Source organism: Marmota marmota, unplaced genomic scaffold, assembly GCF_001458135.2.
Source record: "Marmota marmota marmota unplaced genomic scaffold, marMar, whole genome shotgun sequence".
NCBI classification, from domain to species: Eukaryota; Metazoa; Chordata; class Mammalia; order Rodentia; family Sciuridae; genus Marmota; species Marmota marmota.
Genome location: NW_025999895.1, coordinates 3,694,149 through 3,717,861, shown reverse-complemented (window position 1 = coordinate 3,717,861; position 23,713 = coordinate 3,694,149). Strand labels below are relative to the sequence as shown.

Below are 23,713 nucleotides of genomic sequence, written 5' to 3'. Positions count from 1 at the left end.
TTTTTTTTTTTTTTTTTTTTTTTTTTTTTTGTCTTAAGTCTTCAAAATCCAGTGTGTATTTCATACTTGCAGCACATCTCAATGTGGACATCCAGCACTGTTAGTAGCCATGTGTGGTTAAAGACCACCACATGGTCATCTTTCCTCTCCATCCTTGTCTTAAGATTTCCACTCAGTCATCCATGTTTGGAAAACTACGTGTCTTTTAGTACATATCAATTAATTTCCCAGTTAACAGTTGGTGTATTTAGGTGAGAAGCCATCGCTCATGCTTCAGTACCTTCCTACAGCAACCAGCATGGGCCTGGCTTAGTGCCAGGACATTCTCGTTCAATCTCATTAGGTTTGGTTTGAAGAGAGACACTTCTAAGCAGCCCTGGAGACTGGACTTAGAGAGGGAGACAACTCTGGGGCAGTATGTGGGCTTCAGTGGCACATAGAGGAGGGTGAGAGCCATGAGCATGGATGCCCACTCCTGAGTCACCCCAGGCAGGGATGAGAACAAAGGTGGCAGGGCCAGTGAAGCAAAAGGAGTCTTTGAAGGACATAGGAAGGGGTGGGCAGACCTGTCTGAAATAAAGGTATTCCCTTGTGCATGGGACTCAGTGCTGAGATGGAGTAAAGCACCTGGGTTTCTAGGAGAAGACCTAACATGGCCAAGCTCAGTGGCTCCTGTGTGTTCTTGATGAAGAGGGTTGCCTCCTTCTCTTTTCATTTAGCGATTGTTAAGAACATCCTCACGAGTGCAGAGGGGACATGGAGCTGACAATTATTTTTTCATATTTATTTATTGATCTTGGGGATTGGACCCAGGGGATATAGCTCCCTTTAGCAGGGATTAGATTTGAGCATGTTGAAGTGCTGATGAGAAAGAGCCAGCTGCAGTCGCCAGACAGCCCCCCTCCAGTGAGTGGTAGGAAGTGTGCTTTCCTCCACCCTCCCACACACTCACAGGTGATGGGATTTTTTTTGTACACATAGTGACATCTCTGTCATATTAAAGCTCTGGCTAGAAAAAAAATATAAAAGCTTATGAAGGAATAAATCCAAGACCCACTCTTGTGCTTTGTTTCTCTGTGTCTGCTCTGGAGGTAGCTGTGAGTTGGATTGTGGAGCACATGTTGCCTCCCTGATCCTAACTGGTTACGAGATGTACTGGTATCCCATATACCACTAAGAAAGAAGAAAAATGCTGCCAGTGAACTGACACCTCACGGATTGCAGGGCACATCCCAGCATAAGTGATGTGAGTGAAGGAGGAAGTGCTTCAGCTTCCAAGTTGAAGGGGCAGTTGACACTTGGGACTGATATACCATGGTGGCAGCACTTGAGGAGGTCTTTGCTGGATAGCTATCTGGCTTCTATAGTGTAAAGTCAGGTTTATCGTGGGGCATGGGAAGAGGCTGGGCAGAGGGGTGGTAAAGGCATGAGAGGCTTGACTGGAAGGGTTTGAATGAATTGTTGACCCAGGAGCATACAGGATTGGGGGGAAGCACAAAAGGCAGGGACCATGCTTTCAGAGCAGCACTGAACTGCCTGGTGGCTGAGCTTTCTTGAAGAGATCTGAATCAGCATAGAGTAGCAGACAGTGACTTCTTTCAGGAGGAAGGACTTGCCAGGCAGTAGTGATAGAAAGGCGGACAAAGGCCTCAAGAACACTGAGAGGCAGTGTAGCAGTCATCTGGTGGACCATGGAGTTCACATTGTGAGACAAAAACTGGAGACTAACCGGAGTTGGTAATATAAAGAAAAACAGTAACTTTTCAGAACCCCCCACTGTGGACTTAAATATTTTTATGTTACTTGTTCATTAAAGATATACACTGAACTATGTATAAACTCATTTTGTACATGAGATTTTATTTTACTCAGCCACACAACCAAGGATGTTTTAGAGGGTGTGGTAGCTCATGCCTGAAGCAGAAAGATCACAAGTTTGCAGCCAGCCTGAGCAACTCCGCAAGACCTTGTCTGAAATTTAAAATAAAGGGCTGGGTGTGTAGATCAGCAATAGAGTGCCTCTGAGTTAACCCCAGGTCTGTTTTTAAAAAAGAACCAAAGACAATAACATGAAAAATGTGATGTCCTGGATAGTAGTGTCGGACATTCAGGAGGAAGGCGGGCCCAACTGTTGGGGCTTAGGTTCTTTTGTGCCTGGCATGGGCATGCAGGTCATTAACCACTACACAATCCAACCTTTGCCTTGGGCATGCTTGTGATTATTAGCATGGTTTGCAAAGTAGCCAACTGTCTCCTTTTCCAGTGAATCTGGCAATGCTGTAGATGGTATTCCCACAAATGCTGATGCTGAAATCCAATGCTGTTCAGCTTTAATTGTTCATATAGCTTAGAATGCACAATAACTTATTCATTATTATTAGAATTAAAACAAAAATAAGTTCAAGGACACCTTGAGGATCCTGTGATTTGTATACACACTGAACTAGCAGTGGTTCTTGAAGGGTTGTCTACGGGCCAGCAGCAGCATCACCTAAGAACTTGCCAAAAGCTCAGGTGCCCAGTTTCTCCCCCTCCTCCAGCCTACTGCATCAGAAGGTCTGTGATGTGGGTAGGGGTAGGAGACAAACTGGCTGGGCTTTAACACCCTCTAGAGGTGATTCTGTTGAAAGCAAGTGTGAGAATTGTGTTTAATCTAACTGTTAACCTCCTTTTACAGATGGGGACACTAAGCCCAGAGCAGCTAGCCCGAGATCTCAAGATGACAGTTCATTTGTAGGAAAACTGGGTTCAAAACTGCAACTGCAGGCTTTAGTCCAGTTCTGTTTCCAAAGCACTGCATTGTCATTTTTTTCCTCTGGTATTTTTTGTTGGTTTTCCTTGGTTTGGGTTGTATTTTAAGAAGATACTATTAAAGCTTTGGGTTCTTTTTCCTTTTGTTCTTTTTAGTGCCAGAACCTACTAAGACCTGTTCAAGCCAGCTCCAACCTGCCGGTACCAGTACCAGTACTTCCACCAGCACTATCTCCAGCAGCAGCAATGGCAAACGTGCATCTGCCGGTGGCCAGCAGCCAGCTGCATCCCGTTACCTGCCTCGAGAGGTGCCTCCACGCTTCCGCCAGCAAGAACAGAAGCAGCTGTTAAAGAGAGGCCAGCCGTTACCTACAGGGACTCTGACCAGTGTGAGCCCAGCACAGGTTGCTGGTTCTGCAGGGACAAGCCCTCCCCCACTCCCTGGAACCGGGTTGCAGCAGCATTCCAGCAAGCTCCAACCAGGTAAAAAGCAAGGGAGTATGAGTTTTTTGTTTTTGCAGACTAAGGATTGAACCCAGGGCCTTGTGTGTGCTAGATACATACTCCACCATTGAGCTACACCCTCAGCCTGAGGCTGCTGCTTTCTTTTTTTTTTTTTTTAAATACCTTTATTTATTTTTACATGGTGCTGAGGATCAAACCCAGTGCCCACACACATTGGGTAAGTGCTGTATCACCGTGCTACAACTCCAGCCCCAAGCCTGAGACTTTTTATGTGAGAACTCTGCTCTGAGAAATAAAAATAGACATATTTTGGTGTATGTTCACTATATACTTAGTAATAGAGATAGACTGATTGATATCAGATTTGAAAGTTTGTATTTACTTCTCTTTATCCTGGTATTTCCTTGTATCTGAAGATATCATTAACTTCTTTGGCTCAACTGCTCTCTCACCAGAAACTAAAGGACCATGTGACCCTATCAAGGCAATGCTGAAAATCTATGCACTGAAAACCTTTCCCTTTGCAGCGAGGCTGTCTCTGAGTATGCACATGCCTGAGCCCTGCGGCCCGGGGTTCTGCTCCAACTACGTCATGCTGCTTCCCTGCCCACGTTGTCTGGAAGCTTTTTCTTGACTCCCAGGAAAAACTGCCATGTGTCCCTTTGCTTTCCTGCTGCCGAGATGTAGCTGTTCCTTGTCTCAGCTCCTGTCTGCTCCTTCTCCAGTCTTCTGCATTTTATGATTTGTACTTTTGAGAAATTTCTTTATTATAGTTTTAGGGAATTTTGGGGAGAGAGCAAAGTATTTAAGTTCAGCTGCCATGTTTCTCTTTTATTTTCTTAACTTTTTTTGAAAAGTAATTTTAAATGCTAGTTGATGTCCCTTCTATAGTAGATAACACGCTTGCTTATAGTTATGAAATTCAGGTCTGTAATTAGATAAGCAAATAGGCTTTCATGATTGGAGTTTAAAAGAAATATGTCACAGGTCATATTAATACTTGTTTTCTTTCATGTGCTACCTTTTATAATAGGGAATAATGCCAACATAACCTAAAAGTATTTAGCAGTGTTTTTCAAAACTGTGACTTTGTAGTATGTTTGAAATGAACATTTTAAGATAACTCTGCCATATCTCTTCAAATAGCCTTGACTTTTATCTGCTAAGCATCTGGTAGAGGGGAGGTAGACCTATGATTATCACCAAAAAGCAAGACAATAAAGAAAAAGTATGTTCATTGATCATAGTCCCATCTGTTTAGCTGCAAACACTTAAATCAAACATGCAAATTACTTTCTGAAATGCCATCATCTTCAGGATAATCTTAACCAAGATCTGCAGTCAGATCTAAATAGGTTAGTGAGTTAAGGTGTTTAGTGTGAAAAACTGGACAAGAAATGTAATAACCTTTCTAAGCACCTCACTTGGATGCGCTTACTTGACTATTTTGCATCAGGTTCCTTCTCCTCAGATGCTATTGGTGCAGGATGTTCCTGGTACCTCTTACATAAAAGGTACAGCATCATCAAGGATTAATTCCATAAAATTTTGGTGCAAAAATAATATTCTCTAATAAACTTTTTCAGGACTGAAGAGCACTTGTCTGGCATGTATAAGTCACTGGGTTCCATCCCCAGCATCACAAAAAAAGAAGAAAATGAAGAATTATAAAACAGATTTTTTCTAAACATAATAACTTTATCCAAGAAAACATTTCTAGTTTATAGCCCTTTTAATATATATACACACACACTAATTTCCATGCACATATATACTCACATACATATACACATACATGGCTGGAGGTGTAACTCTTTGGTATAGGGCTTGCCTAGGGTGCTTAAGACAAGACCCTGTGTTCCCAGCACCACAGCATCACAGCATCACAAAAAAATGAATAAATAAAGATTTGAGAACATAAACCCTTTTTGTGGAGAAAATAAACTGATTCTTGGTCTAAACAAAAGTATTCCTTTTTACACCATCTCTCGTCCCCACACTCTCTGGTGTCAGCATGTAAATCTTCCCCACAGTTCACCTTTCATTGATTTGAGACATTCCCTCAGCACCCTGCCTCTTCCTAATGCACAAACTCTGTTTTCCTGCCCTTGCAGCTTGTCTGATCAGCCCTTCCCTCCTCTTTTCCATGCCCACTTTCTGTCCTAAGCAGACTGTTTGTGGGCAGTGCATGGGGGTTGGTGCTGGCACATCTTCCCCCTGACAAGTTCACTGCCCAGCTTCTTAAGTCTCTGGCCTTCGTGGCTCACCATACTGTATAATCTGCATCTTTTGGTGATTAATTCATTATTCTCACCTCTCCATTAAATCAAAAAGACGCTGTAAAGAAAAGTATCTGAACTTTCCATTGTGTAACTAGCTTAGCAGAGAGAAAAGGCTCTGAACTGTGGGTAAGACCTAGAAGCTAGTACTGGTGATGCCCCCAACTAGTACTTCATGTCTCTTAGGAAAGGTCTGCATCTCTTGTGACCTCTACTCTCTAAGGTCCCTTTCCTTTAAGTTATGACTCAAACACTATTCTGGAGAGCTTATTTGAGGTCTGTGGTAGGTATTGCTGGATTGCCATTGCATTGTGGGCTCATCCTGGAGATTGTAGCAGCATGTCAGTGTGCATGGAAGGAGCATGCAGAGTGTTAAGAGACCAAGCACATCCTCTGTGTCACTTTCACTCTCTGAACCCTTCATCTACCCAGTGAAGAGATTACTACTTGGCAGGATTTTAAGATGAGGTATGCATCTCATACTCCATGTAGGGCCTTGCCTATTGAGTTATTCAGTAAATGCAGCTGAGACTTGGGACTAGTGACACTTTGAGATGTGAAGCAAGCACATACCATCTTGGAAGTGACTACATTCTAAAATACTGTAGTAAAAAGAAAAAGTAAAACAGTGCAGTAAAGCTTTCTCACATGGTACTTTGGAATTTCAGCTGTTCTCCTTAGAGTTGAATATTCTATAAACTTTCCTTTTCATGGTACAAGTCACTTAATGACTTCAAATCCAGGTAACATTGTATGAGTACTTTCCAGAAGCATAGCCAGTTGCAGTGAAAAATTTTTTAGGTACTGCTTAAAATAAAAGCTCTTGTAATTTTTTTGAAATTATTTTCATGATATTTTTGTAAGCAGGTTCTCATTCCTGCATTAAAATGACAAGAGTTTCTTTCATAAGCATGTTCCTCTAACTCTAAGGTTACATTAAACAAAGTATGAATGCCAGGTCAGCAGAACTAAGAGCAAGGCAGGCAGGCAGGGTGAGTGACTAATGCTGAGGAATTTCAACAGCACACCACTCCTAATGAGAAGAAAAGCAAACCTGGGAGTTTTTTCAACCTAGTTTATCGATTGCTATGTTTTTCCCAAGTGGGTCTGTATGTGAAATCTTTTCTCTCTCAAGTTTTAGTGTTCTTTGGAAAGTCAGAGAAGGTAGAATATCCTCTGGAAGGAATTGATGGAGTTCAGGTCACCTTTATCATAGTTTTTAAATGTTGCTAGAAGCCCAGAGGGGCTTCCTGATCTCCTCACATGTAAGTGTCTGGCCATTTGCTGCCTCTTCCAGTTGCAGGTGGATTGCTGCAGTTCCTACTGTGTTAATAGGAAACTTACCTGTCCAATTAGGTAAACAGAATTTGGGAGTAAAATTAAACCACACAGATGTAGAAGTGGGAAAGTCTTAAAAATTTGAAAGTGTAGGGGTTTGGGAACTTTTTGAGAATAGAAAAAAATTATATACTGTTATAGTACAAGACAACTGGTGGAATCAGGAAAGGGTCCTCACCTAACAATTTTTATTTAATCATTCTTTATATACCATGTATTTCCTAATGGAATTTATGTTGGTAGGTTGGTTTGGCTCTTCCAAAGTTCCATTATGATCCATCTGATGTTTTACATTAATTTGTCAAGCTTATGTATACAGAAAAAATTGCAACCCCAAGTTTTATCATTTCTTAGACAAAGTAGTGCACCAGTCCTGTACTTTCCCACCATCTCTTTGCGTTTCTTGTTCTAGCAGAGCATTGAGACTGCATCGTCACACTGAGTATGCACACCTCTGAGGAGGGCAGGAAATACTGATCTTTCAGAGCTTGAGTTTCATCAAGCCCTGATTGATTGAACAAAAACATTTGTTGAATGCCCACAGAATGTAGATACTCTGCATTGGGGACCCTTGATTCGTGAAAAAGTATGTTGGGATGTTGTGACAGATATCAGTGTAAGTTGCAATGCACATGTGAAAAGGGCAACAACCCAGACTGCTGAGGAGGACTGCCAAGGAAGGCTTTCTATAGGTAGAAGTGACAGGAGCTGAGCTTGAGATTAGCTATACTTTGCAGAGCAAGTAAAAGAGAGCAGCCCGCATGCAGAGGCATAGGCCTGCAGAGGGTCAGTGTGTCTTGAGGGCCAGATGTGAGAGGCTGCAAGGAGGCTATAGACTGAGCAAGCTGGCCATTAGTGTTACTAAGTAGAAACAAAAAACCAGTTCAAAAATTTATTGTGGTAAGTCAGAGCTGTTCCAGCAAGATGCTACTGGAACTTGATAAGCCAATTCTGAAGTTCATCTAGAAGGACAAATGTTCATGAACAGAATACCAAGACATTTTGAAAAAGAAAATAGCTATCCACCAGGAATGGTGGACTATGCCTATAATCTTAGCAGCTCAGGAGGTTGAGACAGGAAGATTGCGAGTTCAGAGCCAGCCTCAGCAACTTTGTAAGGCCCTCAGCAATTTAGCAAGACCCTGTCTCTAAATAAAATGCAAAAAGGGGCTTTGGATGTGGCTCGGTTATTAAGTGCCCCTGGGTTCAATCCCCAGTACCAAAAAAAAAAAAGCGGTCAGAGCTGTAATCCTTTTGTAATCTTGATGTGTTGCTGGGCAGGATAAATAAATAGATTGATGAGATACAGTGGAAAGACAGGGAGTACATATAGAAGCAGGTATCAGACAGTGGTCAGTGTGGTCATTGTGAACATGATGAATCATCTCTGATGGATGCTAGAAAGCCATAGGCAAAACAAAACGAGAACCACCAAAGATGATGCAGGAGAGTATTTTCCAGATATTATTGGGAAAGTTTCTTTCAACCATAAGCTATGGAGAGAAAAGTTGACAAATTTGAGTGTATAATAATTTAAAACTTTATACAAGGTTATAAATAAAACCTAAGAGGAAATGCTTATAATGTATATATAGTAAAGGGTAAATAGCTCAGAAAAACCAAGGGGGTGTACAAATCAGCAAGGAAAGAAACAGCCCAATAGAAATTGGGCCAAAAAATGTGAACCGGAAGATCATGGAATCATACATGGGACCTACACGTATTGAAAGTGTTACTTATGATCAGGGAGAAAAGAAAATGAGAACCGTGATATACCACTTTTCACTTACCCAATTGTTAAAACTTTAAAATCTGGTTCCTATTCCTCTGTTAGGTATATTAGCAGTATTACTATTGAATGGGTGCTTACCATTTGCTGATTCAAGTGCCTATCACACGCTAACTCATTTTTAACACCCTCCAGACCCCAGAACCACCTCAGGCAACTAGAGAGTATGGAGGTAAAGTGGCTCGATGTTCTGTGGGTTGGCCAATAAATAGGCACAACCTCTTAGTGGGCCATTGGGCAGGATTTATCAGCATTTCATGTGGCTGCATCTTGACCCAGGCTGTTGCAAATATGGGAACACATCCTGCAGACACCTGGGGGCATGGCCCCTTGTTCCACCCAAGGCTTGTGGCTCTGTGCCCCATGGCATGACCAGTGGTGGGCCAGTTGAGTTGTGCTGCAAGGCTGTAGGGACAGAAATGGAATTGACTGTTGCTTCTTTGGAGCAGTTACAAGTGTAGGTAGTTTTGGTTTTCCAGTGAAAACCAACATTTTGCTTTAACCATGGTGATGAAAACAGCCTGAGTTGAGAACCAATTGAGCATCTTCTGGGTCCCCAGACAGGTCCCCAAAAGTGGTGTATCACTTTTAGACTTCCTCCATTTCCTGCCAGAGTTCAGGTACCCCTCTGTCGGCATAGTGTCAGTGTTGTGTTGTCACTGTTGACCTTGGATGTCACAGAGAGGCTTGATTGGTTTTGCAGCTTTATTAAAATCAACATCCCATTTTGTAAACAAGATAAACAAGATCCTAATACTTGCATGTAAGAATAAGTCTTGAGGCTTGGGGCGTGGCTCTAAGGTAGAGCACTTGCCTTGCTTGTTCCATCTCCGGTACTACAGGTAAATAAGTCCTGGATATATATAAGATTTAATAATCTGATGTTGCATTGAAACTCACTGAAGCTTAAGGCAAAAACAGACTTTATGTAATGGACCACCAATTCAAAAGAGGTTTCCAGGACCAAGCCTGTTCCCATTAGTAATATATATCCCATGGGCCACTTGTAGAAAATAGGCTCTTAAGCAGTTGTTCCCAGAGGAGCCTGTGTGGCAAGGGGTGAGAAATGTCTTCCAAGGGCTGGGGTAGCCCACCAAGAGCCATAAAGGAGGAGGAGGAGGCAGCCTACAAGTATTTTAGGCACAGGAAGGCTGGCCTGGCTTGAGGACTCAGAGTGGCGCGGGTGGACTGGAGTGGTGCTAGCTCTGACCATGGGCAAGGTACAGCCTGTCACTGACAGTAGCCAGAGACACAGCCAGGTGTTGCCTATAGTGGAAGAGCTTCTGCCAGACCAGTGGGCCAGGCCATCTCCCATTTATGAACTGGGTTCTCTTTGAATAAAGTCTGTTTCTGGCAAATATAATGTTAGTCTTCTCACAGAATAATCCAGGGGAAGGTTGGTGTTTGAATTCATATTTTGATTGTGAGGGGGGGTTCATTTGGCCAATTGACCTGGTTGGATGAGTGTTAGCATATACACATGTAGTGATTTACACTGCCAGGATTCCAAAGAATGCCACTTTATCACTTTATCATCTTATTTTCTCTTTTTTAAAAAATATTTTTTTAGTTATACATGGATATAATATCTTTATTTATTTTTATGTGGTGCTGAGGATTGAACCCAGTGCCTCATTATGAGAGACAAAGTGCTCTGCCACTGAGCCACAACCCTAGCCCCATGTTATTTTCTCTTGAGATTACATTTTGCAAGTGATAACTCCAACTTGAAACACTCAAGAGCTTTTATTTAAAAAAAAAAAAAAAAAACTTTTTCCTAGGCAGAAGCAAAACAACATTGTTTTGGTGGATGCTTTGTACATTTATTAAACAGAAGGTTTGATTAATATTCGGCAGTGTTTGCTACTTAGATCCTTTTTAGATAGAGGCAAAAAAGTAATTAGAAAGTTGAACACTTGCCAATTTCCATATGGGCTCATTGAGAATATCACAGCTGGTGTTGGTATGTGGAACGTTGAGAGGATGTGTAGGAAGAGAAAGAAGGGATGAAAAGGAAAGGCAGAGCAGTGGGGTGACAGTTCACATACATGCAGCCAGGAGACAGTATGCCGCTGCTATTTTGGCTGGCTTTCAAAACACAGAAGAGGCTGTGGTGCTAATTGTTACTGGATCCTGAAGTGAAAATATTTGTGATGGTTGAGAGAATTTGAAGAGGAAGGAGGTAGATTTAGTGCAGTTTCAGTTAGATGATCAAAGTGTGAAGAGCCCACTGTCGGTGCCCCACCCGTTGGTCTCCTCCTGGAGTGAATGGAAGGGGCGTCACCTGGACCTACCTGGGCCAGAGTGCCCTGGCAGCTCTGCAGGAGGCTCCAACTGGACCTGCTCACATGTTGGAGCTGGAGCCCTAGGAGCTAGGACATCACAGGGTCCACTCTGTGCCAGGGGACATCCCGTGGGAGGTGAGAAGCACCTACTGTGGGGTATTTCCTGGTAGAGCAGGAGAGGCGGAGCAAGCCCTGAACAAGAAGCAGCTGTCTCTCCTGAGTCAACCTGAATTTCCAGTGCGGAGCAGAACTCGCCCTGGCTCCTAGCTCCTGGCTGCAGCTGGGTGGGATAAGATGGCCCCTGGAGGGTCCTGCTCAGCAGTTCGACTCCCAACTCCTTAACCTTAAGAAAGCAATCTCATTTACAGCCATTTTCAAGAAAAACACAAGGCAACAAGCTGATTTCTTTTAGAAGTTTCATTACTGTTTCCAGTAATCCTTTTACTCTGGTCTGCGTTCAGTAATCCCTTGTGCTTCCAGCAATTGAATGAGATGCTTGGGAGTCTCTTCAACCACAGAATTCTAATTGCAAAGTACTTTCTCCCTGAGATTTTTTTGTACACAGTGAGTAGAGTTGAATGGGAGGTTTCTTGGGTCCTCAAGAGCTGAAAACAGTAATAACATTTAGCCTGTCCCTGACCACCAGGTAGCAAGGGATTTGTGTTGTCAGTAAGCATTAGTGAACATAGAAGTTAAAAGCACTGGGAACCATTCTTCGTAATGTGTGATTGTGATAGTTTTTTGATGGCAGTGATGGTAATGGTGGCGGTAGTAGTAGTGGTGATGGCAGTGGTAACCATAGTGATGGTAATCATTGTAATGATAGTTGTGGTGACACCAATGATGATGATAGTGGTGAAGGGACAGAGGAGGCATTCAGGGATGTGACAGAATACTGCTATTCAAACTCCTTGGAGTCCTTATTGAGGACTTGAAGAGTGTCTTAAAGAAGAGCAGGGAGGTGTGGTGAGTGGGGAGAGCCTGATTTTTACAAAGTGGCTTTAAATTTAACTCACATGTAGAGGACAGATTTTGCTGTTCGTTTTCTGTTGCTTGTTTAGTTTTTACCAGTCTGCTAAGGCATTATTGTGTGCCTGCCCTAATGTGACTTCTGGCATTGTCCTCATCTGAAAGCTTGCTTAGACATCCACACTCAACAGTTCTCACTAGCGATAATAACAGTAAGATATTTGAGTGACATTTTCAAATCAACTTGAGTCTATATTTGAGAACCAGAAATACTAAACTGGAATCATGCCTTTTTGCTTTCTGGCTTTCAAGGCCTTTCCAAGTGAGTTCTGCTAGTTGTGTTTTTGAGATGGGGTCTCGCCATGCTGCCCTGGCTGGCCTCCAACTCCTGGGCTCAAGTGATCCTCTATGTCAGCCTCGCAAGTAGGTGGGAACTACAGGTGCATACTATCACAAGTAGATAAGACACAGTTGATCCCCATTTTAAAACTTTGAAGGAAAAAGTGGTAGAACAAGGTAAAAATGAAAGAAGGGACATAAGGAAAAACTAAAGCAAAGAATGAAGCTTCTGTGTGTCAGACCTGGGTCTGCCCTGGGTAGAAAGTTCTCTGAGCAGGAACTTTACAGTCTTGAGAACTTTCCCGCCCATCTTTTCAATCTTGAGATCTTGTCAGGTAGCAGCTGTGGAATACGCTGTTGAATGTGGATGTCTCAAGGAACTTTCAGATGAGGACACTTACCAGGAGTCACATGAGGGTAGACACAGTATGGGGCCCTAGATGGTGGGAAAAGAGAAGTTTGTCAGAAAATTTCCTAGGGCACCACACTGGGAAGACCCAGCAGTAAGGCCAAAAAACAGAACTATAAGGACTGCATGTGGAGTAATTTTCACTATTCATGCTTCACCTCTTGGTTTTCCCATATTTAATGTTCATTATTTCCCATATTTAATGCTCATAGCACCTCAAAAGTACTTTTCCTGGAAAAAAAATGCATATTTATTTTGGAGTTCTTAAAGCTTGATCACATTGGAAAATTTTATAATAATTGTCTCTTTTTTGTCTCCTTATTTACTGTTTTCATGACAATGAAAACATACTGAAAAAATGTTCTTAGTGGCTTATATAGTAAGTGATTACACATAGATAAAATGTATAGCAAATTAACCTGGCCTGTTTTTTTGTTTGTTTGCTTGTTTGTTTGTTTTAATCTCGGCCTCATTTTAAGCCCTTTCAGGAGCTACATATGTAAGTTTTGCCATTCTTGGCTGAATTGAAGACAGAAATCCTCATTTCCCATCAGCTGAGGAGAAGGGACTTGAGGATGATAGATTCTGAGTGAATCATGTTAGAATGTTGGTAATAGCATTTTACAAATTTTACATTTGAGAAGTTCAACACTGATATATAGAGCTATTATCTAATATATCTAAATTTAATATACTTGAATTTCCCCATTATCCCAATAAAATCCATTATAATGATCAATTCACCTATATTTGTTGATGCCTCTCTCCTCCCCAAAAAACAAGTAAATGATAAGGTGTTTCATATGGTAAAGTCAGAGTCCATATGTCAGGTTTGGATTTGGGCTTTTACACTTTCAGAAAAATTTTTAGAGAAATACCTAGGATCTGCCCTTAGAGCATTCCTAAGTGATAAATAAACAGAACACAACTTTAGTTCACTTTTTATGTTGTTTGTCTCCATGTACCTCCATTGGATTTTCAGTGAGGTTAATTTTGGGAGATTCAGATTTTGATAGGGTTGAAGAACCAACAAGTAAGGAATAAGAGAACAGCTGAAATCCATTACCTGAGGAGGTAATGGGCACTATACTGGGCGGTTCCCAGGCCTCCTGTGTCTCCTGTGGCTACCCGGAGCCCCAGAAAAGGGGAGGTGGAGGCAGAGATAGTATAGCTACGCATTGTGTTTCTTTTAAGTGAATGTCACCATTCCAGCCAAATTGACTTCTGTAGTGTGGTTTCTCATGAAGGGAACTATGTTTAGATACAGATTTGTAGTCTCAGTTAATCTTTCTCCTAAATAAAAATGACTTTGAACTTTCTTGTAGGTTCCTTTCCTACTAGTTTTTTCTGAATAGATAATCTAGTATTTTTACAAATGACTTCAGTTAAGTTGGTTGCCAGGCAACATGGCAGCGAAGCTTAATACTGCCTTTGAAACCAATTGAAGATATAAACATCATTCTTCTGTTATTATTCAAAGCTGCTTTGAAGTATTGATGAGAATTACTCATTTACTCGTCCAGTGGATAATTCTTCATGGCCTCCCCTGTGCCAGACAATCTGCTAAGCTCTGGAGGTAAAAATAGTGTAGGCATAGGCAAGCCTTGCCTTCCAGGATTTGCCGCCAAGAAGGAGACCAGCCAGCAATTGCTTGGTAGCTTGCTGGGCTGGGTGCTCCATGAGAAGAGGTGTTGTCTTTCTTCTGAGCCTAGACACTGAGCCCAACACTTAGCTTGTTCATAACAGACCAGGAAATGTGTCATTTAACAGAAGTTGGCAAGCTGTGGGCCCATGAGCCAGTTCTGATTCACCACCTGTCTTTGAAAATAAAGTTTCATTGGACACACACCCACAATGGTTTATTTATGCATTATCTGTAGTGGCGTTTATACCACCACAGCAAAACAGAGACCAGTGGCCCAGGAATCATAAAATATTTACCCTCTAACCCTGTGCAGCAGTTGTTGCCAACCTGATCTAAAAGGGGTTAACAGGAAAGGAAGGCTAAAATAATATGGCAGAGGGTCCTAATTGGAGAAAGAAAGTCTCTCAAAGTGGATGTGCACTGAGTTGAGATAGGAAAGCAGAGTAGATCTTGAGTCCAGGCAGGGGCAGCTCTCCAATGGCCCTGTCTTAGGAGGGCAGGGTACAAACAATGCCTTGAGGAACTGGCTGAACTAGAGCCCAGAGCAAAGGAAGGAATGACACAATGTGAGACCTCAAAAGAGAGGCGGACTTTGAAGTGCTTGGGTGAGCACTCAGGACCCATGTCTTTGGAGAAGAATCTTGGTGCAGCACTGAAGACAGCGGTTGGGATCAGGAATGGAATGAGACTGGGCAAGCTGGTATAATCTTCCAGGAATGCCGTCATGCCACCTGGACAAGAGGGTGTTTTGAGGGGGGGTTGGGTTTTGTTTTTAGTGAAAGGATTTTGGAGATGCCCATGTGTGAACTCAACAGGTATGGCTTCCTCCTGCTCTTATTGGGTGTTGGCTGTTGGGGATGCCTGCACACCTGCCCTGTGTAGAAGAGACTTTGCTTCCTGTCAGTTCCTCCCCACTGGTGTGCACCTCAGCCTGGGAAGGATTACACAAGTGTGCTGCCTTTGTGGTGGGCCCTTCCAGAGCAGTACATGCGAACAGTCTATTTCCTGGTTCTTGACTCTGTTCATTTTAAACAGAATAAACAAATTTGATTATAAAAATATCTTTGCTTTACACATGAGATGTTCAATACCATTAATCTTTAGGGAAATAAAAATCAAAACCACAGTGACATACCACTTCACCCACTAAGATGACTGTTATTTAAAAAAAAAAAAATTTTTTTTAAATAACAGGTATTGTCAAGGATGTGGAGAAATTAGAGCATGTTGCTAGTGGGAGTATGGGGTGGTGCGGTTGGTGTGGAGGATAGTCTGATGCCCAGAAGAATGAAAACAGAGACTGCAGCAGATCCTTGTGCACTAGTGCTCAGAGCCCCTGTTCTCAAAAGGCCAAAAGGGAGAAGCAGCAAAATGTGGCCTGTCTACCCGATGGAGAATTGATCAACCACCAATGCAAATGGTGAGCGAATTCATTCCCCAGCATGGGTGGGCCTTCAAAGCATTCCACTCAAGTGAAGCAAGCCAGACACAAAGACAGATGCTGTGTGGTTCCACTTTCAGGAGGTGCTTGGCATGATCAAACCCACAGAGGACAGAATAGGGGAGTTACCAGGGGCTGGAGGAGTGGGTGCAGAAGAATCAGTGGGTACAGTTTCAGTATGGGACAATGGGGAATTTCTAGAGATGGGTGGTGATGCTGGTGATACTGGATACTATTGAATTCTGTTCTCAAAAAAGGGTTAAAATAGTAAATTTTGTGTTAATGTGTATTTTATCACATTAAAAACATCTTTGATTTCATATCATAATTGAGATTGACCACACCAAATATGCAGCTTGAATTTGTGTATATGTGATTCTTATGTTAATGTGTATTGTACCAGAATACAATTTCTAGTAAGCTCTAGAAATTGCAAGTTTTAGAGCCAAGAATCTCAGGGATTAATATAGCTCAACATTATCTTTTTAGACTTGAGAAGTGACTTACTTAGCAAGAACTCGCATTTGGTCACAAACGTTTATGCCTTTGTTCATCCAGGAGACATTGGTTACCTAATATGTGACAAGCATTGTGGATATAGAACTAAGAAGGTACCATCTATACCCTTGAGGAACTTGCCCTGAGAAATTAGATTTTTGATCCAGTGATCAGATTGATTTTTAGTCACTGTTTCTCTAAAATGCCTGTTCCTGGATTTTCTTCATTATTTGTAAGGTTTATGGCCTTTTTCTTAATGATTTATAAAAGTTCTTTACTCTGAAAATTGTCCTTTATCTGTTACTACCTGCCTGTAGCTTATGTTTTGTTTTTCAGTATATGATGTCATTTGTTGTATAGATGTTTCGATGTTAATGTAGCCAAATTTATCAATGTTTTATGGCTATGCATTTCATGTCTTCTGTAAGAAGATACAATGTCAGAGGTCCCAGAAATAAGTTTCCTGTATTTCCTTATTAAGCTTTAAAGGGTTTTGCAGGTTTTTGTTTTTGGTTTTGGGTACCAGGAATTGAGACAGTCTTTCAAAGTTGCTTTGAGACAGGTCTCACAAAGTTGTTTAGAATCTCACTAAGTTGCCAAGGCTGATTTTAAACTCCTGATTCTCCTGACTCAGCCTCCCAAGACTCTGAGATGGCCGGCGTGCACCACGGTACCACCCCTAAATAGGTCTTACTTATGTAGAGTGTGTTTTTGTGTATGGTATTAAATAAGGGAATTTCCTTTTTTTCTTTGCATGTGGGCAGGCAGTTGTCTAGCAGCACTCAGTAGTAGCTGGTCCTCCCCTCTCTGCTAGCCTGGTGCTGTCTTCTTCAGCCTGTCACTCATCCCATGTATGACCACTCTAAATGTGGACTGAGTGAGCCTCAGGCATCACTTCACACAGATCCTCGCAGCAGACCATTAAGGCAAGGCCCATGTTCCACAGTGCAACAGTTATGGCACAGAAATGGTGGTACTGTGTATTCCAGCTGGCTAATCCAGGTTGCTGACCCCCTGCTGTTCTAGTTTAGAGGCAAGTGGCCTGCCTCAAGGCAGAGCCTGTCCTCAAGGGAAACAGGACATGATGAAATGAACTCCAGCAGAATTTGCTGACTACAAGCCATGATCACAGTCTGGAAGCTTGGGCTTGCTTTCTGTGTTAGTGATGAGTGGCTCATTGATCCCTTTCAGTTAGTTACTGCATAAGCTAGTTTTTCAGAATACATGCAAAACCAAGAGGGGAAATTATCATAAACCAGAGTTAAGAGAGTTGGCCCTTAACATTTAACAAGAGAAAGCCTGGTTGTTTTATAGGAATTTAGGTACTTAAAATTTTTTGTTACCTGTTTTCATTTTCACCTAGAATTGCCTACCTACTTTGGAATGACCTGGAGCATAATTCTAAATTCATCATATTACTTTTAATCAGGCAACAAAGCTCTCTTTTTTAAGGTTGATATCAACTTTAGAATAATCTTTTGCAAGTATGATCATTTTTACATACTTTCTTATTTTTCCTTTAGTTTCATCAAACTATTTCTCCCTTTTTTGTGGTGCTAGGAATTGAACCCATTTTTTTTTTATTTTGAGACAGGGTCTTGCTAAGTTGCTTAGGCTGGCCTGGAACTTGAGATCTCCCTCAGCCTCCCGAGTTGCTAGGGTGACCAGTGTGGCCACTCCCAGCTAATTTCATCAAGCTTTTTAAAGGGGAACTTCCTTGGGAAGACCATGCTTTAACTCTCCACAGATAATATCTTTTTTTAATATTTATTTTTTAGTTGTAGTTGGACATAATGCCTTTACTTTATTTCTTTATTTATTTATTTTTATGTGGTGCTGAGGATCGAACCCAGGGTCTCGCATGTGTGAGGCAAGCGCCCTACCGCTGAGCCACAACACCAGCCCTCCACAGATAAGATCTAATTGAAATAAATTTGAAGAGAACATAATTATAGGAATCTAAAAGAGAAGGAAAAATTTCACAGTGTATTTAAAGAAACTCCACTAAGGATATCTAACATGTGTTTGTTGTACATTTTGTTTTAATGATTTTCAAACATTACTTTTATTTTTTAGAAATACATACTTGAATAGCCTACTAGAAAATTTATTGAAATGTAAGTTTGATTACAACATTGGAAATAATTAGAAAATCACAGGAGATAAAATGCAGTTATGAAATGACAGATACTTTTAGAGGATCACAAGAGTGAAATGATATATAAGTACTGTAGGAAGATAGCATATTAAATTATCCTGAGGATCTCAAAAGAACAGAGTAATAAAATAAGAAAGTAAAATATAAGTACAGAAGTTCATTTATGAATACACAACCAGTGAAACTCCACATCATGTACAACCACAAGAATGGGATGCTAATTAGAATAAGTTATACTCCACGTATGTATACTACATCAAAATTCACTCTACTGTCACGTATATCTAAAAAGAACAAATAAAAACATTTTTCAAAAGAAAACAAGTTCAGAAGGAATCCCTAGAAATCCAAAAAGATACCAATTGTAGAGTCAAGAATTTTTTAAATTAATGCACAAGAAACAGTGATAAAGCAAATTACAGATTAGACCAGATAAAGTAGTAAATACAGTTAAACATTCCTAACACTTAGTATCTTGGATAACGGAAGGTAACTTTCTCTAATATGTCTTCTCTCTCCTTGCCTTCCCCTCTCCCCAAACTATTGGCTATTATGTGACTCTGCAAAGCATTTACAGTTCTTCCACTGAAAGAGCTTCATGTGGCTTCTAGGGATACCATAACTAACTAGAAGTCGGGAAGAGGAGCACCACAAGATGTACTCAATGGCCCATGTGAACACAGCATCCTCGCCAGTGCTCCACAGAGTCCACCTGTTCATAGGAGTTGCATGGTCAAAATTTCCAGAGCTGCCACTTTCAAGTGAAGGCATTCCCATACATTGTGCCTCTGTGCAAGGGGGTGAAATTATGATGTGGTGGTGAGAAATAATGTAATTTTAGAAACATTATCTCTCTTTATACTGGGAGCCATTAAGAAGATACACAGCTTTTTTTTTTTTTAATGTCACTTTTAGCATTTGTCATTCAGAATTGAAAACTTGAAAGAACTTCCCCAAAGACTGTTTGACAGTTGATTCATTAACAAATGGGAGGAAAATCTAATTTCGAATTTTCTTTCATCTTTTTTAGATCTCGGTCACAGTGGACTGACAGATCATTATGAAAATTCCCACTGGGGACAGCAGCCCTCTTACAGAAGCGATGCCAACTGCAGCTGGGAAAAAGTGATAATAGATAGGACTGACCAGGAGGCGTGGCCTTCCATCACAGGAACAGAGACTGAATCTGCCTCAGAATGTCCTACAGACACTGACTCTGCCTCCAACTGTGGCTCAGAAAACAGTAGCATGGCTACAGGGAGTGCCCAGGGCAGCTTCACAGGACATACCAAGAAGACAAATGGCAATAACGGCACCAACAGCGCACTGGTCCAAAGCCCTTCTCATCAGAGTGCCCTTGGGGCAGCAGGAGCTAACGGGAGTGGAGGCACAGGCAGAGCGTGGGGCGTAGCCACGGGCTCCAGCTCTGGCCTGGCTCACTGCTCTGTCAGTGGTGGGGATGGGAAAATGGACACCATGATTGGCGATGGGAGAAGTCAGAATTGCTGGGGTGCTTCCAACTCCAGTGCCGGCATTAACCTTAACCTTAGTCCTAATGCCAACCCAGCTGCCTGGCCTGTACTGGGGCATGAAGGAACTGTGGCCACAGGCAACCCTTCCAGTATTTGCAGTCCAGTCAGTGCCATAGGTCAGAATATGGGCAGCCAGAATGGGAATCCAACAGGCACTCTAGGTGCGTGGGGAAACTTGCTGCCACAAGAGAGCACAGAACCACAAACGTCCACGTCTCAGAATGTGTCTTTCAGCCTACAACCTCAGAACCTTAACACTGATGGACCAAATAACACTAACCCCATGAGCTCCTCACCAAACCCTGTCAATGCAATGCAGACAAATGGACTGCCCAACTGGGGCGTGGCTGTGGGCATGGGGGCCATCCTCCCTCCCCATCTGCAAGGCCTTCCTGGTGCTAATGGATCATCGGCTTCTCAAGGCAGTGGGGGTGGGGGCGAAGGGATAAGCAACTCTGTGTGGGGACTGACCCCCAGTAACCCTGCCACAGCAAATAGCAGTTCTGGGTTCAGTCAGGGGAATGCAGACACTGTGAACTCAGCATTAAGTGCTAAACAAAATGGATCCAGCAGTGCTGTGCAAAAGGAAGAACGGGGAGGGAGCGCCTGGGACTCGGGACCTCCTGCAGGTCCAGGGGTACTTGCCTGGGGGAGGGGCAGTGGCAGCAGTGGCATTGGTAACATCCATTCAGGAGCGTGGGGCCACCCCAGCCGAGGCTCCTCTAATGGTATGAATGGGGAGTGGGGAAAGCTCCCAAACCAGCATTCCAGTAGTGACATCAGTGGGAAAGGACCAGGAGGCTGGGATGGCCCCAGCTCTGCCAGCCAGACTCCTGCCTTGCAGCCTAGCAGTGAACATGTGAACTCTTGGGCCAAAGCTGCATCTTCTGGAACTACAGCCAGCGAAGGGAGTAGTGATGGGTCTGGCAATCACAATGAAGGAGGCCCTGGGAGGGAAGGAGCAGGAGAGGGCCGGAGGCGGGATAAAGGGGTGATAGACCAGGGACATATCCAGTTGCCAAGGAATGATCTCGACCCAAGGGTTCTGTCCAACACTGGTTGGGGACAGACTCCTGTAAAGCAAAACACTGCCTGGGAATTTGAAGAATCCCCTAGGTCAGAAAGAAAAAATGACAATGGGACAGAGGCCTGGGGTTGTGCAGCTACTCAGTCTTCAAACTCAGGGGGGAAGAACGATGGGTCCATCATGAACAGTACAAATACCTCTTCAGTATCGGGGTGGGCCAGCTCACCGCCTGCTGCCGTGCCAGCAAACACAGGCTGGGGAGACAGCAACAACAAAGCACCAAGTGGCCCTGGGGTCTGGGGGGACTCGATAAGCTCTACTGCTGTTAATAATGCTGCTGCTGCCAAGAGCAGCCATGCTTGGAGTGGGACCGTGAATCAGGAGGACAAGTCACCCACCTGGGGTGAGCCTCAAAAACCCAAATCCCAAAACTGGGGAGATGGACAAAGATCAAATCCATCCTGGAGTGCAGGAGGGGGAGACTGGGCAGATTCATCATCTGTCCTTGGACACCTGGGGGATGGGAAGAAAAGTGGCTCTGGATGGGATGCTGAGAGTAATAGATCAGGGTCTGGTTGGAATGATGCCACAAGATCTGGGACCAGTGGCTGGGGCAGCAGCACAAATACAAAGGTGAATCCAGGTACCAACTGGGGGGAGTCCCTAAAACCTGGTCCCCAACAGAACTGGGCAAACAAGTCCCAAGACAACAATGTGAGTAACTGGGGAGGAGCTGCTTCTGTTAAACAGACAGGGACAGGCTGGATTGGAGGCCCAGTGCCAGTCAAGCAGAAGGACAGCAGTGAGGCAACTGGCTGGGAAGAACCCTCTCCACCGTCCATCCGACGAAAGATGGAGATTGATGACGGTACCTCAGCTTGGGGGGACCCAAGCACCTACAACAATAAAACTGTAAACATGTGGGATAGAAACAACCCAGTTATCCAGAGCAGTACCACCACCACCACCACCACCCCCTCCTCCACAAGCAACCCTGCACACCGGGGCGGGACACCACCCCCGCACCAGGCCAGCACACAGCTGAATCGGTCACCATTGCTTGGGCCAGGTATGGAAGGTGCTGTAAGCTGCATTATAAGTACAAAAGTAGTTTATTCTCATTACTTATGTATAGTGGTCATATAGCAGGTGACAGTGAAATCACTTTGTGCCCTGGCCTTGTAGCATCATACCTGAATATCATCCAAAGAGAATACATAAGGCAGGATCCCCTTGTGCTTTCTATGCACAGAAGGTATAGAGCTGTTCCCTTTCTTGTTCAGATTACCAGAGGGCACTTATGTGAAGTTATATTCAGGTGGTGACTCTTGATTTGTCTGGGTTCCTCATAAGTTATATAACTGTTGGATAGATTGTATCTTGTTACAGGAACGATTTTGAATTCTTTTTTCATTTTAGCCTCATACGTGTATGTTCAGTGCTACTTCCTATCTTCCTAAACCTCATTTTAGAGGTTTCCCAATGTTTTATGTCATGTTCATGCTTTGAGAATCAGAAATGTTCTGGTCTTTATCAGTCACTAAGTTTGCATAGGCACACTCTCAGAAGATGTTATTTAGCCTTTGCCCAGTTTTTTAAGCCTTTTTAAATAATCCATCTTATCATAATCACAAAGGCTTCTTCTAACATGTGCTGTGCAGATAGTTCAGGTCAACCTCCATGCCACACACCCAAACCCCCCTCAATGTCAGCAGCAAGCCATGATCATAAGATGGGAGAGGAAAGAAGACCCATGTCCTCTTCAGAAAGGGTTGGGGCCCATTGTATTAGTTTGTGTTAATTTAGAAATAATAGTCTTCAACTCTCTCAGATAAGCCAGTGGTTCTTAGCCCTGGCTTTCCTTAGAGTTAGTTATCTGGGAACTTGGTGAGGTGGAGGGGATGACAGTCCCAGAGAGTGCAATTCAATCTGTCTGGAATGAAGCCCAATTCACTGGTAGTGTTAAAGCTCCACGGGTGTTTCTGATATGTGGTTCGTACTGAAAACAATTTTTGTAAAATGTAATGGACAGTTGTATCAGTCATGTTTTTATTTCAGTTGAAGATCCTAAAATCAAACTAAGACTTGTATTTTGAGTTCCTTCATGGTGCAAGTGGAAGAAAAGATGAAGAGATAATTCAGCCTTCCCCCAGAGATAATTACAATATTGTTGAATTACAGTAGAAAAGAGAAACAGGAGTATGGCTTTGAGATGAAGAAGGTTGTAATCTCAGCTAACTATGCACTGGTTAAAGTGTACTTAGAGGAACAACATCAGTTCTGGACACAAGGGACTCAGGGAAGCTTCCTGTAAGGGGTGCAAATAAAATTCAGTTGGACTTCGTAACTGCACAACTTGGCAATAGTCCCAAATTTCTAATTGGAATATTGGCCTATGTACAAAGTATCACTGTCCATTAGGCATGGAATCTGCCTAAGCAGTGAAGGAGATTGCTCACCAAATTTCAGAACTTAGAGGTGGGAGGCACTAGAAAGCACATAATCCTGCTCCTGGCCTGGTTGCATTCTGAAGTCTCTTTTGCCAACTTAGTAAAGAATCAGGCACCTCCGCCAAGGCTCCACCCACCATGCCCAGTATGCTTGTTTCTTGCCTCTGTTGTGCTCTTCCTTAGACTGCTCCTGAGTCAGCTTCTCTCTTGGTTTAGTAATTATGCTTATAGTTTTGTCTCCTGAAACAATACCAGAGTTAATTTCTCTTCTGTACTGAAAAATTTGTAGCAATTGACTGATTACCACATTTCACTGACCTGTAACCAGGAGATGTTTC

At 42.8% G+C, this 23,713-nt stretch overlaps 1 protein-coding gene across 8 annotated transcripts in view; it reads left to right on the top strand.

Annotated features, from left to right (window-relative positions):
- The window catches only part of Tnrc6c (trinucleotide repeat containing adaptor 6C), an 86,773-nt gene that overhangs the window by 21,804 nt on the left and 41,256 nt on the right, over positions 1-23,713 (top strand). For all 8 annotated transcript variants that reach the window (XM_048797738.1, XM_048797733.1, XM_048797724.1 and 5 more), the window contains exons 3-4: positions 2,908-3,234; positions 19,397-21,994. In XM_048797738.1, coding sequence (XP_048653695.1) covers positions 2,908-3,234; positions 19,397-21,994 — 2,925 coding nt within the window. The remainder of the gene's footprint in view (positions 1-2,907; positions 3,235-19,396; positions 21,995-23,713) is intronic.